This window comes from Mytilus edulis, chromosome 13 (assembly GCF_963676685.1).
Source record: "Mytilus edulis chromosome 13, xbMytEdul2.2, whole genome shotgun sequence".
Classification (NCBI taxonomy): Eukaryota; Metazoa; Mollusca; class Bivalvia; order Mytilida; family Mytilidae; genus Mytilus; species Mytilus edulis.
The window spans coordinates 17346681-17366103 of NC_092356.1; the positions used below are offsets into that span (position 1 = coordinate 17346681).

General features: G+C 31.2%; 1 protein-coding gene across 3 annotated transcripts in view; it reads right to left on the reverse strand.

The window, feature by feature from the left end:
- Positions 1 to 2486: 2486 nt before the first annotated feature.
- Positions 2487 to 19423, reverse strand: part of LOC139502316 (putative defense protein 3) — a 43383-nt gene continuing 26446 nt past the window's right edge. Inside the window, exons 1-4 of one of the 3 annotated variants that reach the window (XM_071291748.1) lie at positions 9209 to 9777; positions 6330 to 6588; positions 4027 to 4103; positions 2487 to 3433 (exon numbers count right to left, since the gene is read on the reverse strand). In XM_071291748.1, coding sequence (XP_071147849.1) covers positions 3291 to 3433; positions 4027 to 4103; positions 6330 to 6588; positions 9209 to 9455 — 726 coding nt within the window. In that variant the 5' untranslated portion in view covers positions 9456 to 9777 and the 3' untranslated portion in view covers positions 2487 to 3290. Of the gene's footprint in view, positions 3434 to 4026; positions 4104 to 6329; positions 6589 to 9208; positions 9778 to 17272; positions 17611 to 19423 lie in introns of those variants that run through there. The other 2 variants (XM_071291747.1, XM_071291749.1) reach the window with 2 other exon arrangements.

The window sequence follows — 19423 nt, forward strand, 5'->3', positions numbered from 1 at the left end:
AGTTCAAAGAGGCGTAACTCCTAGAAAAAAATGAATCGTGAATTCCTGTCGATATGTACATCTGCATAGTATGTCCTTATTATCTAAAAAGGTTTCATGAAATTCTGTTGTGTGGTTTGAGAGGAGTTGCGATGACAAGAAACAGGACTGACGGACGGACGGACGGACGGGTCATAAACATTATACCCTCCGAAACTTCGTTGCGTGGGGTATAATTATTCTATTATAAATTAACCATATCATTAGAGACACTATTTTAATTTGAAAATTATTAGAAAGCTTTTAAAAAGGGACGAAAGATACCAGAGAGACAGTCAAACTCATAAATCGAAAATAAACTGAAACGTCATGGCTAAAAATGAAAAAGACAAATAGACAAACAATAGTACACATGACACAACATAGAAAACGAAGGAATAAAGAACACGAACCCCACCAACATCTATGGGTGATATCAGGTGCTCCGGAAGGGTAAGCAGATCCTGCTCAACTTGTGGCACCCGTCGTGTTGCTTATGAGATAACAAATCTGGTAAACAGTTTAATTCGGTAGGTCACATTTATGAAGGGCTTCGAAGGGGATTGTAGTTACGACGTAAGGAACATATCCAATATAATTTGTGAAACGGTTATTCCATAACGGTCAAACAACTCGTGATGGCATCCGTAAATTTACGAAGAGATGATTTTAACTTCACCATTTGAAAATCTTGAATTAATAGCTTCCTTGTGAGCAACAACCCCATCAAGAAAATCATGATAGGAAATGCAAGCACGGGAATATCGTATCAATTGGGATATATATACACCGTATGCAGATGCTGCTGGAATGTTGCTACTTAGAAATGGACAGTTCACAATTAGAAAGCTTAAATTATCTCTTTTGTCGGAAAGTTTTATTTTCAATCGACCCTCATTGTCAATTTCTAGATGTAAGTCAAGATAGTCTGATCACAAGTCTTGAGACTGTATTTAAGTGGCTGTCGTTGGTAACTTTGTACTATTTTTCAAGTTTTTTCAAGTCGCCTGGTCGTTAGTTTTTATGTTTTGAATTGTGATACATTTGGTGATTCCGAGGTCATTTTATAGTCTTCTATATATTTATGACTCAAGTTTATGGTGATTTCCAAATCTATGACAGATTCCTAAATAAAGGCAACAGTAGTAAACCGCTGTTCGAAATGGCAAATACCGCTATGGCAAATATGACGTTACAAACGCCAAACAAATCAAGTCTATGACCGACTTTTGTTTTCTCCAAATCTATAGCTGATTTGGGAATAACGTAATTTCTGAATAAAAGGATAAAAGATAACTTCACAATAAAATAACGCCATATAAGACGTCGCCGACTTCTGTCGCCGACTTCCGCAAAGTTGTTGGCTCTCCAAACTGTTTTTAGAATACTCAGGAAAACGCTTTCTGCTTTCCCGGTAGAACAATTTGCCGATGGTTTAAAGGAAGATGTGATCTTTTATTCATAGGAGGCACACTTATTACCGACCGAATCCGATGATCAAGAAAGGCACAGCTGTTTTTAGTAGGGGATATTTTGGGAATGAAAGTAAAGTAAATATTTTAGCGTCTACGGCTGATAGTGACAAAGCATTCAAAGTGAGAAAATGAAATTACAGAATACCACAACGACTTAAATCGCCACTAGTTAAAAAAGATTGTTTAACGGTGAAATACATATCATGTGAAAAGTCAAATTGATTAATATATTTTTATAAAAAAACTGCATTCTTGTTTGTTAAGGGATTTCCATTGTTTTAGTTGTTAATATCAATGGATTAAACAGGTACAGATTAGGAAATGCTAAGTCTTCTGGATGAGATTATTTAAATCCTTATTTCTGTAATATGGGATATCAATTTTACACATTGTTATGATTAACATAACGATTTGGTTGACCATTATGGAATTTTTATTTCACAATGTTGATAGACATGCTCTCGTAGCCAAACATTTCAAGTCATTTATGACAAGTCAGTGATTGTATATGTACTTGTCTGCCTTGTTCTTCATGTGTACCAAATCTGGAAACAACAAAAATCCCCAATAGATTTTGAAATTACAAAACTAGCTATAGATTAGAATTTTAAATAATCTGCCATAGATTTGGATTTTTAAAAATCTGCCATAGATTTGGGATGGCACGATGTCATATTTACCATAGATTTGGAATCTGCCATAGATCTGGAACCCATTATAGATTTGAGTCCTACATATAGATATGAGAAGATGTGGTATGAGTTCCATCGTGAAAACTCTCCATCCAAGTTGTTTTGTTGGGTTCAAGTTGCCCAGTCCGTGTTTTTCTTTGTTGTGTATTGTAAATGTTTGTTTGTCTTAAAATCATTTTCTTTTTTTTCTTTTACCATATCATTGTCAGTTTATTTTCGACATATGAGTTTTAATATCCCTTTTGTATACTGTGCCTCCCTTTTTTTAGACACATGATTGTCAAATGAAATAAGACGTTGGCATGGTCGGAACATTTTTAATATACTAAAAAACATTTTTAAAGTTTAAAGTTTTATTTTATACGTATAAAACATTTTTTCAACCTAATATTGTGTTTAATGAAACACAAATAAGTATAATACTTGTACTTTTAAAACTTAAACAATATAATACCCTTCCTATCAAAAGTCTGCATCATTTGTAAATAATATGCTTCATAAATATAAAAATTGCCTGCGTCATTATGATAAATTTTATCATTGAATCGTATGAATCAGTCTTATATCACGCTTTCACCGAAGAAACAGTGATGTACTTTTGACAACGTGATCACCAAACAAACCAGAATGTTATTTTGACCCCGTGATCAGAGTTGAATAACAAAATGGTGAACATAAAAATCTATCGCACATGTTTTGAAAAAGCCTTTACGTAGCATACATGTATGTGGTATATTTTAGAAACTTCAATAACATAAAATTACTAGTCATTTCATAATGATAAAAACAAAAACAATAGAAAAATTCCTCAAAAATCGCATTTTTTTGGTATAAAATATACATTATTTGAATCGATTTTTTTTCCCTAGCTTCATATTATACAGTTATGATCATACATTGTTATTTTTACAGGTATCAAGACTATCATATTTAGAATGGTATTTTTTTCAGATTAAATCCAAAAGCACTGATGCAGATGTATGCAATTTTAGACTTCATTACAATAAAAGAACCAATACTCTAATCCGATTTAATCTATGTAATATGTCTTTAAAACACTATCGTTATTTATTTTCCAAATTTTCTATACATCTTTAGTCTTCATTTATCCAGCTGTACGTGCTTGTTGTTGTTGTCCCTGTTGTTGTCCTTGTTGTTGCTGTTGTTGGGACAATAATCTGATTACTTCCTGTTGAATTCCCGTGTTGAATGGGTCGTTGTATAGCTGACACAAAATTCCTCGCTCTCCTATAAAAACAAATGTTAAAAAGATAAATTATAGTCGTACTGAATTACAGGAAATTGTTTCAGCAACACAATTTTATTATTTACCCTTCCTGCCTTCGGAAAAGATGTATAAATCATTAGGAAGTCTTGAACCCGTCGTTTTTAACTCACTATATACATGTATCAGGATCTATACATTTTAATAATTGCACGTGCACGCTAAAAGATGCTACCACATCTGAAGCTTGGAACTAAGAAACAACATACCTTTTAATCAATTTGACATAATTGAAATGAATTAATGCAGCAGTCAACATTGATAATGTATTTTGTAACTCGATAAAGATATGATATGTTATCTTTTTAATATACAATAATAGTATGTGTAGGATTCACTAACATATAATATTTCTAGCCCATAATTTTTTTGGTACAAATGGCTATGTGTTAATAGAACGAAAAAAACAAAGAATATGGGATATACATCAATTTTTCTATTTTCGGTTTTTTTTAACTGTTTTTTCCTTTTAAAATAAATTGGATTTACAAGTCAGTAAAATGTGCTGCTTTGTTTTAATATATTAATTCATTTCATTCATATAGCAAATAATTACCTTGGAATCCGACTCCTGTTACATTCGGTGATCTTACATCAACCCAATATTCATTGTATTGTTTAACAACTGTGGCGCTACAAACAAATAATTTTGAAGATTAAAATAATTTCATATACTTCTTTGTAGAAACTATCAATGTTTGCATGTTAAATAATTCACAAAATAGTTTGGTCTATCCTTAGATGATTTGACCTTTACGTTCGATTTCTTAACCAAAAATCATCATGTCTGTTTCTCATTCAATGGGGTTTACAAAAATATGTCTTGAATAGTTACATAACAGCTTGACCATTATTCAATTGATCTGATCTGAATTAACTGCAAGCTGAATGTCTGAAACGCACTAACTTTTTTTATCGCAGTTAAAATGTTTGGAAATTTGACGAAAGTCTTAAACTACTAACATATTAACTGTTCAGTTTTTATTAAACATATTAAAATCAAAATTAGTCATTTGGTTTAAGATATATGTATTCGTGACTCTGTTTGAATGGAATTTTAACATCAAATTTTCGAATACGTGTATTAAATTATAAAATTGAGAAAGGAAATGGGGAATATATCAAAGCGACAACAACCCGACCATAAAGCAGACAACAGCCGATATAAAACAGTCTATAAAACCAGATTAACATGTTAGAAAAGGAACTTTCAAATAAAAAACAAATTTATTTGTGATTATAATTTTAATAAATTTATACATAAACATGCCAAAATTATTGTTTTTATATTGAACATGAATGTCATTTGTATTTATACACACAGTTAAATGGTTTATAAATTTCTACATTGCCTCAAGCTTCTTGATTTAAAAGATCACGTTTTGAATAAACACTTTTAGTAGTTCAAAAAGCCATTTATCAGATAGAACAAGAACTGCAATAATGACGTCGAACTTTCGAAAATTTTAAATTATAGAGTCCAAGATGTCAATCCAATGATTCTCAAGTTGCTACAAATAATTAGATATTGACAATATAAGGTCAATACTAAAACATATTTTTAAACACTTATATCAATTAAGCCTTCTTCAAATAAATACAGTTGAACAACAAAATAAAATAATTTTGCGATTAAACAATGCAAACGTAAAAATGAAATAAGTGATGAATCATCGATACTGCAGATATAGTAGATCAGTTTTGATTAGTTCGAGAAAAATAATTGTATGAAAAAAGGACGACACTTTTCTTAATACGTGCTTAAAAAGCATTAAGAAAAAGTTTAATTGCATGACATACGTTTAATTTGTCTTAGCTGAATCATGTTATGACTACAGATCACTATTTTAAATGACTACACTAATTATCTAATACATCTTTGAGAACATTTCCGAGAAAACAAAGTATGATATATCTGACCAAAGTGTATATAGTTGTTATAAATGATTATATCTTTTAATTAAGAGTTATCTTCCTTTTACTAGGAACATTCTAATAAAACATTGGCCTTCAAACTGTTTTGACTTGAGCGCCATTGATCAATCTAATTTAGGTGAAACGAGTTGGCGAAAAAAAATCAAACACCTGGTTTCTTAAAAAAAATTACTAGTCCGAAAACTATGGTAAGTTTTGTGGCAATATTCAAAATAAAAGATTATTAATTATTTTTAGATTCTAATTTTGTGAGTAAACGTTTTAACATCCATGTACGTTAAAATATCTAAATATTGATTGTGATAGCACATAGTTTTATAACACCATAACAAAATTTGGACTCAACTTCTGTAACTTAGAATCATTTTGTTGGCATATTCACAATATCAGCTCATATGTTATGACTAGTATTAAAATCTGAATTACTTGGGCTACATTTCTTTCTGACCAAAATTTTGTAAACGTTGTGTGGCGTTTGTTATTGTTTTCGAAACGCTACGAAAGTAGAAACAAATACAACGTTTAATAAAGTCTTTACTGACCCTGTTTGAACTTTCAATTATGCATGCACATGTTGTTGGTGAACAATCTTTTGACAAACGTAGACAAAATATATCGTGTAATCAAGTTCAAGTTAGAAACAAATGTAGTGTTTGTACTAACAAACGACGAACGACAAGCTGTAGACGCATCTTTAGCGTTTGTATAGTTTGTCAAGGTTTATGTAAACTTTGCAAACGTATATTAGAAACAAATGATCAAAACATGGGCGCGATTAGTCGTTTGCATCGTTTGTGTTAGAAAGAAATGCACCCTAGAGAAGCGCTTTCGACGCTTGCAATTTTAAAGTGCTATTTTCATTTTTTTACTCAAAGCTAGCACTCGCAATGTTTATTCTTTCTTTTGTCTGTAATGCATACTTACACAAATTGAACATTTCCTAAGTTGCAGCTTGCTGGTGGATACCAGTCGAATGAAACCACATTTTTATCTCTGTTGTTTGTGTGTGTAATTCCACCAACACCTCCTACTGCAGCTCGGCATCTCCTTGCTTGTGAATTGTCATCTAAAGGTCTAAATGTTCCATAAGCAGGCCTGTTGATGGCTTCCAATGGAAAACCATTTCTTGTTGCTTGTACGAAAAATCCACGGAAATAATCGTTAGGTGCTGCTCGAAGGGTTACTGAAAACACAAAAAAAAAATCAAAGTTAGAATTATATTTATATAAGTAGGCCTTAATGAAAAACGTTATTTTTTTATTAAATAAAAATGAGTTTAAATTATACTTCATATGTCGTTATTATTCTACATTCTTTGTAACTAGAACCATATTTTTTCCATATTTTGTAAACAAAATTATTTAAAAAAATGCGTTATTGTTTATGTTTTCGTCCGCTCTGTATGAATCATTCTGCTAACACTAACCAGATCATTATATAGTTTAAATTTCAACTTGCATACTGTATCTAAGGTCTGAAACTTGTACCTCTCAAATGAGAGAAAGAATTATCAAAGATTTTAATCCGACTAACAGTGTGCAGGGAGTTGTCAAGGCGTGATATAGACAATACAAATGACAGAAAAAGACACAATGTGCACTTGACTTTACTAATTGAAAATATGTTGATATCTTTATAGCATCTACTTGAAACTTCCGTTTTATCCCACGTTTATTTCAGGAGTCGGCACGTTTGTGTTCACATGAATTGGTATTGTTGTGGTCATGATGTTAACAAACCCTTGACTATTGTCTACCCTCGGAACAGATTATTTTATCTGTGTTTGGCAATAACTTTCGAAATGCTCTTCAACATTGTACTTTGGTTTCCTTTACAATTTTTGTTTATTTTATCGACACTATGATGGCGATTTCAAGCTCTAATTACTTAATTGTTATATTTTTTCTATCTATTCATGCAGTTTCAAAAGGTAACATGCTTGTTCAGCAATTCAATATCGAAGTGCAGGTTTTTGAGAATTCAAAAACCAATTTTTAAATTTACATTTTATATTTTATATACATATAAGTCTTGCAACATGGCATACTAGCGACTCTTTATTTCAATTGCAGACAGCCAGAACATCTGTCTCCATATCTTGGAGTCCACCAAAAGATCAGAAAACTGTTTTGTTATACATTCAAAGGGATATTGCAGTCACGAATAAGATATTGTGTAACGTTTTACACAGACATATATTAGCATAAAGTACGATGTTTTCAATAACATCAAATAGATTGAAACTGCTCTTGTTTGGGTTTTTTTTTTTTTTTTTGCATCTCCAAAGCAAGGATATCTTCCCCTTTCTAATGCATAAATTACAAACTAGTGACAACGAATTAAAAATAATAACATTGGTTATATACCAAAGCTAAACATATCATATTTATTTCTCCCTGACATTTTACAATGTACGATATAGGTAATTAACATATGTTTTCTTTATATCTTATATAGAATACAGAACTGTCACAATATATGAACATAAACCACGAATATAAAGATGTTTGTTCACTTTATAGATACACACCTACATGCTCATAATTGTCAAATTAATTGCCAAAGAAAATAATTAAAAGTGATGTATACTCTTTCAATACACTAACAAATGTCCTCAGATAAATGTTTCATAACATATATATGGTAATATATGCTGCATGGATTATTGCATTTTATGAAAGGGAACTGCAATAAATTGTCGTAACAGTATATATGCAATAAATGTACGATGGGCCATTACTGTATAACGAGTTAACCGAGGGTTATATGCCAATAAAAACAGGAATATATGTAGAACGTGTATGTTTAGGCCTAATGACAAGAAATAATGTCTTCTGAATTGACGCGATATAAGATATAAAACAAAAATTTCTTGAAAAGAAGATATGCCGAAAGAAAAATTTCGATCTTTCAAAATGACAGAACTTACTAATGTATTGAATACAATTTATCATATAAAATAAATGTTGCGGTTAGGTAATGTTCGTCATTTAAAAATTCACCAAGTAAACAACTGAAGAGTTATTAATGTACAAATAGGTTATGTTTGAATGAAACAGATTGATGTTAGTAGTACTGGCTTAACAGAAAATTACAATATTCTAATCTGGAATGAAAACTAAATTTAATAAAAGGTAGCCATTACAACCATTTTTTGTTTGTTAAAGAATTGTTCTATGAAAACCGAACTCCTATATAGCTAGTTGATACACATATAACATGTACACAGTTTTACAATTATGTTTAACATATTTACGTCGGCAATAGATATACCAACATGACAAAAGGAATATTCAAACTGACAATTCGAAATATAACTGGCTTGACATAAAACGGAAAAGGGACAAATGACAACCAACTGTTCAGATAAGAAAACACAACATTAACTTAAAACCGAAGATAGATAAAACAAACCCATTCAAAGTTTTTGGATATAAGAAGGGTATATATCAAAAGAAGATATTAAAACTCATATCAAAGTCAACGAGAAACCGACAAAATAGTGACGAAAAACGACGAAATGACAAACAAAATGCCTTAAGCTTAAGACTTACCAATGCTAAGTCTTTTAAATCATGCGCTCCTCAAATGATTAAAATAACTAAGGATGATGTTAATTAGTAAACATCTTGATTGAAAGAAATCGTGAGACCAAAAAAGAACAACAACATGAATATGTTATACTTTTTGAAAATGTGTGAAAAGATTAAAAACTATTGTCAGAGATTACAAAAGACTGTCAACGATTATTTCCTTACCCTTTAATTTTGAAATATCTCAAAAACCAAATTAAATCACTATACCTCTGATTCTAGATCCTCGTGCACCACTATATTGGGCACCACTGGTTTCCAAAGAATACCCACTAGTTTCCATTGACAGTGGATAATAAATTCCAATGTGCGTTGCATTTATTCTAGTTTGATGAATAGGTGTTGGATCTCCACAAGAATTTTCAGGTGCACCATTTGGATATCCACTGACAAGTGTCAATGCATAATACAAAAAACTGAATGCAATTAAATTTGGCAAAGAGAATTTGGATTTCATATTTCAAGTGATATTCCGCAGTTGTTATTTGTTATGGACGCTTGGTCTTTCAGGTAAGTCAAAGGTAACCGTTTTTGTTTTGAAGGCTTGTCATCGGATTGTCTTATTTCAGCATGATTGATGTATTGGTTATTATTATTGCAATCACGTGATTTTACATTCCATTTTCCATGCATGGATACACATATAATATATATATATAACATTAAATTTTGTCATAATCTGATTTATATTCAAAAATCGTCATATCAGTGGGCAAAACTATTTTCATTTCACTCTGGTATAGAATAGATTTGCTTATCTTTATTTCATAAATATTTGTGGGAAATTATTTTAAGTGCTTACATATAAGGGCTAGTTGTCATTCATCATCATGTGGCTTAACACGGAAGTGAGGATTGACCATCGGTAAACAACCGTTACCTCTAATTTGTCATGTGCTTAAAGTTAACCGTCTATAGATTAGATTATCATTAAACGCTTCCAATTTTGTTGCAACACAAACTCTTTTCGACAATTAATGTCTTTTGACCTCGTGATTCAAATGTACTCCATATAAATTTTTGAAATCAGTTCTTTGAAAATATCCAGCATTTAGTTGCTTTTTCCATAGAACTTATTTTATGTGGTACAGACGAAATTAGTGTTGAAAAAAAATCCTTTTCAAAAATATGCATATGTATATACGACATTCAAAACGATTCTTTGATTAATATTGCTGTATCATAAATTGTGCTTTTATCCAACTGGTTGATAAAGATATGAAAACTGTTACTTAAACATAATGTCTTTATTGTAGATAAAAAAAATTCAAATTGTACCTTATGATATTAAATTGCTGTCACATTGAAATTTGGATATTGTAATTAGTTTGAGAGGATAACGTTGGGTTTTTATAACTTTTATTCAATCACATTGTTTATTTACACACTAAAATATGTTTACTTTAAGCCAAGATCGTTATAAAAAAATAAGGGCAAAAGTAGAATACCGTTGTTCAAAAGTACTGTATCGATTCAGAAAAAACAAATCCGGGTGACAAACTAAAACCGAGGGGAAAACTTCAACTATCAGAGAAAAACAATGGCACAACGTTAACAGAAACACGGAAGTGCAACAAAAACCAAACGCCAACATACATAGACGCGGATTATTTAATAACAACTGCTATATTCCTGTCTTAAGGAAAAATGGTGAGTTGAACCTTGTTTTAAAACTAGCCAAACACTCCCGCTTTTGTGTCTATGTTAAAAATACCGCAATATTGACAACATTACGTTCCAACCACTAAACAATTCAAAACAAAAAAAGAAACGATGAAGTCGTGAGATAAACCTCAAAAGTTTAATCAAACCTTTACTAGGAATCAGAGCTATGCATAACGATAATAAATTATCATTACTATTATTATTTTTATAACGTTTATTATAATTATTCAAATATCTTTGTATTAAAACACATACAGAAGTTCTTAGAATAAAATTTTGTCAAGATTCCAACGATAATCACGGTTATTTCCCTTTCCATGTAAATACGTGTGGTCAATTCGTAACTCTTTTTTTTTATGCCGTAAACTTTGTCTGACGTCTCTTCTGTACCTTAAAAATTTCTATCTATTATTTTGGGCAATAATTTGGAAATTGACTTATCCCTAAATTCAATATTTTTTAAAAAGTGCTATCTCGTTTTGTCGGGAGATTTATATTTTATTATTCATAAGAAACTTAATTTTTAACACATATTATCAAAAGGTGTCACCAAAAACTCATCAATTTCATGTTTAAAAAACCACATAAACCTGATGAATTACATGATGATTGGTATGAACAAACCACAATTATACGTTTCAACTCTTTTAAAAGTAAACATATTTACCACAAAAATAAATGTAAAGTATGAAGATGCAACGCGATCACTAGATTATGCTAATTAATTAAGTCAGTATTGGTTTTTCCAATTTAAAAAAATACACAATCGATTAAAACGATATTAATCTAGAAAAGCGCATTCTGGTCCCCATTAACCTCATTTCAAAAATAAAGGCTAAAGATGATAAATGATACACAGATTCATCATTTTAAATAATAGTATTTAATATTTATCACTTGATATAATTCACCCCAATCTATAAACATTAAATTTAAACTAAAAAACAAACTGAACTGATACTAATTTTCAAAAAGATGTCATTTGCAACAGCCGTCATCTGTCACATTCCAATAAATCGTCAGAATAATTTTTTTTACACATAACTGTTCTATCACAGATATGGAGCTTTGCAACTAAATGTTCTGAAATTCATCTTGAACTGTCTTATACCATATGGAGCTCATCATGAGCCGACGATCTTTCCACTAAATAAAGGAAAGAGTAGAATACCGCTGTTCAATCGTCATAAAAATTTTGGCACATAACTGTTCTATCAAAGACATGAAGCTTTACAACTAGTTGCTCTAAAATTTTCATTTTGAACTGTCTTACACCATACGCAGTTCATCATGAGTCGACGATCTTTGCACCAAATAAAGGCAAGAGTAGTATACAACTGTTTAATCGTCTTTAATCGGTTAAGTGAAAACAAAATATGGGTCACAAACCAAAATCGAGAGAAACACATTAACTATAACAGGAAACCAATGGAACAACAGAAACAAGGAACTGCTACAAAAACAAACGCCAAAATACATAGAAACGGATTATCTTTTATCCCAACTGGCATATTTCTGACATGGTATATGACATTTTATGAAAACAATTGTGTGTTGAACCTGGTTTAACGGCTATCCAAAATGTCCACTTATATTGCAATGTTAACAAAAACTGCGTTAAAGATTTACGAGAAAGAAATCGAAACTTACGGGCACAATCACAATTTGTTTGACCGATTCGAAGCGTCATGTTTTCACAGTTTCCAAAATCCATATACTAGAATTATGTTTTATTTGTAATTGTGTCAATTGTTTCCTTTACATTAGTTGACTGTATGTGGATTCACATGACGGGTAGGGAATTCACAACAAAAAAAAGAGATGCATACCATGTCGACACACCTGTTCTCATTTAATTTGGTTTCCCTCAATTTGTTTTTGAAACTTTACGTCGACAGAAAGCTTCTCCTCCTATGCATGCATTCACCGCCTTTGGAATTCACGCTAAGTCAGAAATTAATATAAATAATAGACCAGACGACTATTCTGGTATCTAAACGATTCAAATCTTGAAAACCTGTTGCAAGTAAGTCGTAAATGTTATGCAGTGTCAATTTAAATAAGTCATTTTTCTTGATGGCTCTGTTGGAGTAGTATCTGTGTAGACAAAACACCTTATAAATGGATTTTGTATCTTGAATTTTAGGCTTTGAACTTCCACTACAAAAATACTGGCTACTTGGCTGACATCCGCGTCGACGTTCAATCTGCTGACCAAGATAACCTCAGTGGTAGTAATATTAAGACAACGTTCATACAAGTGGGAGATTAAGGTATAAACAAAGGTTATATCCCCGATTTTTTCTCTACGGAAAATGCCTTGACAAATTCATGAATATGACAATTGTTTTTCGTTTGTTCCATTTGTTGAAACGTTTGATTGTGTCCCATTAAATGGACTTCCCCCTACAAGAACGTAACTTGGAGCTCGGGCGGTATTTGATTTTGTCACATTAAATGGACTTCCCCCTACAGGAACGTAACTTGGAGCTCGGTCGGTATTTGCTTTATACTTTTAATATACTATTTGAAAATTTGGGAACATTTATTTATTAACCAGGAACTGTCTAACAACAAAAATAGTTTTTAAAAATGTAAAGAACGCCTTTTGCGGTTAACCTCTAAAGTCAACATTTTTTCAACTGAGTATTAACAATGTCATTGTCGTTAAGCATGCCACTTTAAACAATTATGTTTGTTTCTGTATGACAAAATATTATTTAGGAAATTCAATCTAGTAAGGTTAACTCTAGTAGGTCACAACGAGAAGATTATAAATAAACGCTGAAAATACAAAAGGAATATATATAAATCAAAATTTAACTGACAAGGCCATAGCGCAAAACGAAAAAACAACACAAGAAAACAAAGACAACTAAAGACTGACCAACAATAACACAATCAAACAATTTCAGATGCCCCGAAAGGGTTAGACGATCCTGCTTGGTAAAACAATTGGAATGTGAACAAAGCAGACTTTAACTAGTAACTGAGACTTTTTTATACATCAAATCAAAATATTTTACAGTGCCACATGTTGCTGTTGAGAGACAACGTTAAACATGTTTTTGCAAACGTTACATACGTTTTGTTTGTTATGTGTTATTTTGAACTGTAGACCATCTGGTACTAGGACCTGCATTTTTAAAAGGAGTCTTTTACTTTTTGTATTGTTGAATACTGCCACAATTCTTGGGTTTATGTTAAAGTATTTTTAAAGGTATGTTAGGCGTTTCACTGTCTTAGCTTTTACTCGATAAACTGCATTTTTGTTTTCAAACTGTATCGAACTCAATACATAGTTTGCATCGGAAACGCAGGATGTTGTTCAGACATTTAGAAATCCTAAATTCCGTAGAGAGTGCTTAATGAACCAATTTTATCGTAGGTTTGTTAAAATGTAATTTGATGGTGAATGTCCTTCCTATATTATATTTTTTTTAAATAAATGTTTTTTCCCACTATCTATAGTATTTATAACTTTGAGCAAAGCAACATGTTATATAAGATTTCGTTTTATTTGTTTAAAACTGTTGCTTGGTGGGGTTTGGTTATCATGAGGACGTCTATCAGTTTGCACGTTCATATTTATGGAAATTTAGATCAAATTGCTAATGTGGCAAATTTTAGGATTATAAAAAAAGGTACATGTTTATATACATGCATCCGTTTAAATTTACAACATCTCATGAATAGGTCATGTCATCAAAACTGTAGGACTTAATCAATATATGAAATTGAAAATGCTATACAAATGTGAATACAGCAAACGTTCTTTTAGTAGCCTTTGAGATTGATTAAATGTCTCAATTTTGTATTTGTCCATGAAATTTAACAATAGTGCATGTAACTATAAGATGAGATACACAAAAGATTAGGATGATACATGCAAGTCTTTATTCGTATTACAGAATAAAGAATGATGGTTTAAAAGGAGCAAAGAAACCCCAAAGAAATAGTTTAAGAGAAAATTAAGAAAAACATAAATTAAAGAGAATAGTGCGTTTCTACATAATAAAATGCCTATACAAAGTCAAGATTAAACTCATCCATCATAAGATCAATATTTTATATTTACGCCAGACGCATATTTCGTCTAAAAAAATCTCATCAGTGACGCTCTAATAAAAAATGTTTAAAAGGCCAAATAAAGTACATGTACAAAGTTGAAGAGCAATGAGGGCCAAAAATTCCTTATAAAGTTTTGCCAAATACAGCTAAGGTAATCTATTCCTGAGCTAGAAAAGCCTTAGTTTTTTAAAAATTAAAAGTTTTGTTAACAGTTAATTTATAATTATGAACATATCAATGATGACTCAATTCAACACAGAAGTGCTGACTACTGGGCTGGTGATATCCTCAGGGAAATAAATCTCTCACCAGCAATGGCATCGACCCAGTGGTGGCAAATAAACTCATCAAAGATACCAGGATCAAAATTTAATATTTACGCCAGACGCGCGTTTCGTCAAATATGACAGTTGTTATCCATTCTTTTACCGAAGATTGGTGGTTCTTTTCGCGCTCCACTGATAATAATTGAATATAATTACTATACTATAAAAGAAAAGATAAAATGACTTCAGGAGGTGCGATTCCCGGAAATTGATAAATAACAAAGGCTTCCGGGTTTGCCTCTTTTCATTAGAACATAGAACCATTTATAAAACCATCAACATTTCCATTGTAGAGGGGCCACGACGATTCTGTTTGATGTAACGTTAAGTTCGGTCTATTTGCATAATTAACTTAGATGAAAGAGAAAAATAATTTATGATAGATTATTAGCAGACAAAAACGCATGATTTATAATTATAATTATTTTTACTAAACTTATTCTTCCTGCCAGACGGCTAATTTACTACCTAGAACCTAATTTATAAGGTGGTACATACATTTTTAATACTAAAGGAAGATGACTCTGTAAAATCACGTTCTATTGTGAAGGAAATATTGGGTTTCTCAATGATCAAAATTAGTGTTCGTCAAAATGTTATATTTCCAATGAAAATTTTTCAGATAAAGTGTGTGGTTCAACTTTTCTGAAATATATATTTTTGTCAAAGGGTCAATGTTAATATTTTGTCAAAATGTCATGGTGTTTGCATTGGTACTCTTGCATATTTAATATTTTGTTTAATGTTGCATGACATGGTATTCAGAAGCCCAAATACAAGTGTATGTATACATTTTTTACATAGATTTACTTATGGCAAACAATTGACTCTTTTGAAATATCTTATGTCTAAGACTTCTCTATTTAACGAATTCACAGAGTTTGACCAAATCATTCAAAAATTAACTTTAAGATTTGATATTTTAAGTCACAATTCAGTGGTATAAATTGAGAGACATAAGCCCGAAAGCTACTTCTGTGGAATTTCTCCAGGTTTCTATGTACAGACATGATCATATATTGTGCATGTATATGAGGTAGCAGTACCGTGACTGGTGAAACTTGAGATCGGTACTAACCCGAATAATACTCTGTTATTTAGCACAATATTCTCTATTTTGTTAACCCCATCTAGATCCTTATTCGGGTGACATTTGAGATCGGTACATTTGTTTGTACTAACCCGAATAATACTCTGTTATTTTACACATTATTTTCTATTTTGTAAACCCCACCATGAACCTCCTTCAGGGGGGAAATGTCACCAATAAATAACAAATGTTAGGAACAATAAAATACGACTTTATGTTGACAATTATATCATTTTACTTGTAGATTCGCCGGACTCTCATTACTTAAGACGGAGAATAAAGACTTTTAGTACAATGTATACCTAATATTACACAACTGCAAAAAAGAGTGGTAGTGGAAACCATGGGAGATACTCAGACGCATAAGTCGGAGAAAACAGACATGACAGAAAATGCTACTAATATAATTTCTTTTCACATTTGAAAATCAATTAAGAATACAATACAGCACTTTAAAATATTTTCAATGTATGATAAGAACACTATTCGTATCGCGATATCTGAAATTAAACTAGATATAAACCCATGGAATCGTATTATTGCTGCATCTAAAGCTCAAGAAACGACATTTAACGGTGACAATTTAAATAAAAAGTCTGCAGGGTCTTGTTTACCATTTGTATTACTTGTAATCGTCTTCCATATACTAAATTCAGACTTTTATCATCCCATAACGTTACGATATGTCCGCTTTTCTTCCATTAGCCAATAGAGGCTTAGGTCATTATATCAATAAACTCACCAAGATGCATGTAAAAGGCTTAACATTTTGTACTCCTGGCGTGTGTTTCGTATACAAAAGACACATTAAAGATACTCGTTTCAAAAAAGTTTAAAAAAGTCAAATATAGTACGAAGTTGAAGGACATTTGGATTATAAATTCCGAGATGTTTTACTAAATTCAGCTACGGAAATCTGTTCCTTGGGTAGAAACTCATTATTGATTTGAAAAAAATTTTGATTAACATTTAGTTTATAATTAAGACCAGCGAATGCTAACTTTTAAAACAATGATCTAAGATAAAAGAAAACTTTCACTTTTGTAAATAATGTTTCTTATACAATTATTAAACCATATAATGAAATCACGCGAAATCACGAGGTAACTAAGAATACATTACCTCTGATATAGTCCTGTTTTGGCTTCATTTTTGGTAGAGTTAAATTTTTGTATTCCAGTTTACTAACTGTTAATGTGTAATTCATTTCAGAATTGTTCATTGGAAGATACTGTCCCATGTGTGTTTCATTTAAAACTTTCGTATGGAAAGTTGCGGACGACAGACAAGTGTTAATTGGTGCTCCATTCCAAAAACAATATACAGTTGTTAAACAGACGATCACAAGAATTTCAGTAACTTTTGCCAATTTTTTCAGCATCGTGGACATTTTTCAAGGAAGATTGTTAGAAATGGACGAACACTTGGAACCTGTTATACGGTGTCACGTGATATTATGCCAAATTGACATGAGCGACACATCAATTAGTAAGAAATGTCATTCTCTTGTCAATGAGACATGTTGATTAAATGTCAATTACAAGCAATTGCACTATATATAACAAAGTAAGTTTGAGGAAATACAATGGACGGATTCTTGTCATTGAATTGAAATAATATGTTTTTTCCTAGGGACACCTATAATATATATATACATATATATATCTAAATCATTTAATGCTATTTACAAGCATGATGTACATAATCACAGTACTTCCGGTACTTCGTGGCGTGAGAACGGTGCTGGAAAGTCGGTCCTCGTTCCCACTGCCAATGCATGAGGGTCTGAACCTCCAATTCCTTATTCTTTCAGCCATTTTCTCTATTCTTTTACCTTTTGGCCATTATCAAAGTTTCTATTCTTTTTTCTTTATCTATTTTTTACTTTTTTGCCCATAAATTTGCATGTATCGGGGGGATTAATTCAAACAACGAGAAATACAAATTGCCTAAACATTTAATCTGAAGAAAATAACCCTTTGACACCCCTTTACATTTATTATTTAAACATTGGATTTAACTAGTTTAAACCTGTGTGAATGCAACCTAATTAGCTGACGAACTGATTTATGGAAATTGTACTTGCTTATTATGTAAAAAACTAATGATATATTGAACCGAAAACGTATACGTGTCTTCAATATAAGGCAGTGTGGGAGTGTTAACGGACATTTATAGTTTTTTTTTCCATTCTTTGCATATATTGTGATGCATATATGTTAAAAAAAAAAGTAACTAAAATATAGGTCACAGAGGTTATTCATAAGCTACAGGTTGTGAAAATATACATTGTATATGGATTATACAGAGAAAAAGCGTCAGTGTGTGAATAAAAGATAAATTGAATGATTGAAATAAGATGCTTTTTGATCATCAGAAGAAAAAATGAATTCGGTTTCCCTATCCCTCTACTATAACAGAAAAAAACAGAAAAAATCACTGATGATGATGGAAGTTTAAACGACCTTGACTGGCTAAACGTACAGCCCTTGCACTGTCGATTCCTTTATCAATTTTATATTTTTAGAGTTACTTCCCCTGAATACGAAAAGAATAAGATTGAAGAGAATTCGTTATTAAACATTTTGTAACAGGTGTTTGTCTTCAATATCTAATAAATCAAAAGTAATTACATAAGTATGAATATTCAATAACAATCACTTGGAGTAAAATAACGATATTTAGTAATATACAGAACAAAATAAAGACATTTTACAAGATTTCATACCTGCCCCCGGCTAACAAAGACAAGCCTTCAATAATAAAAAACCTCAAATTTGATAATTTTATAATCATAAATGTCAAAGGATATTAATTATACATCACGATTGACAAGCTAATTCACAGGGAGTTTTCTTTTCAGTGACGCCATGACAATAAATGGTACAACTAGTCATATTCGTGGTTTACGTAAAAACAAAAAGGCGATATTGACTACAATGTATTTTTTTCTGTATAAGCGATCATATAAGAAAAAAAAACAAGCAGCATGTTTTTTTTAAATTTAAATATTTTAATTGATTTACATTACATGTGTTAAATGTATATGTAAAGGGCGTCGCAGTTTATCTTTAAATAAGTCTTGTCTCATAAATTTTTGGTGAACACATGCATATTTCTGGTATACAACTGTCACTCATCATTGTTTATGCGTAAATATGGGGTCATATTTCACTACTATTCTTTATTGCATGCCAACAATAAATTGTGCATTATAATACATCTAAGTAAATTATGATCTATTATTATATGTAACGTTTTCTCTATTTTTAG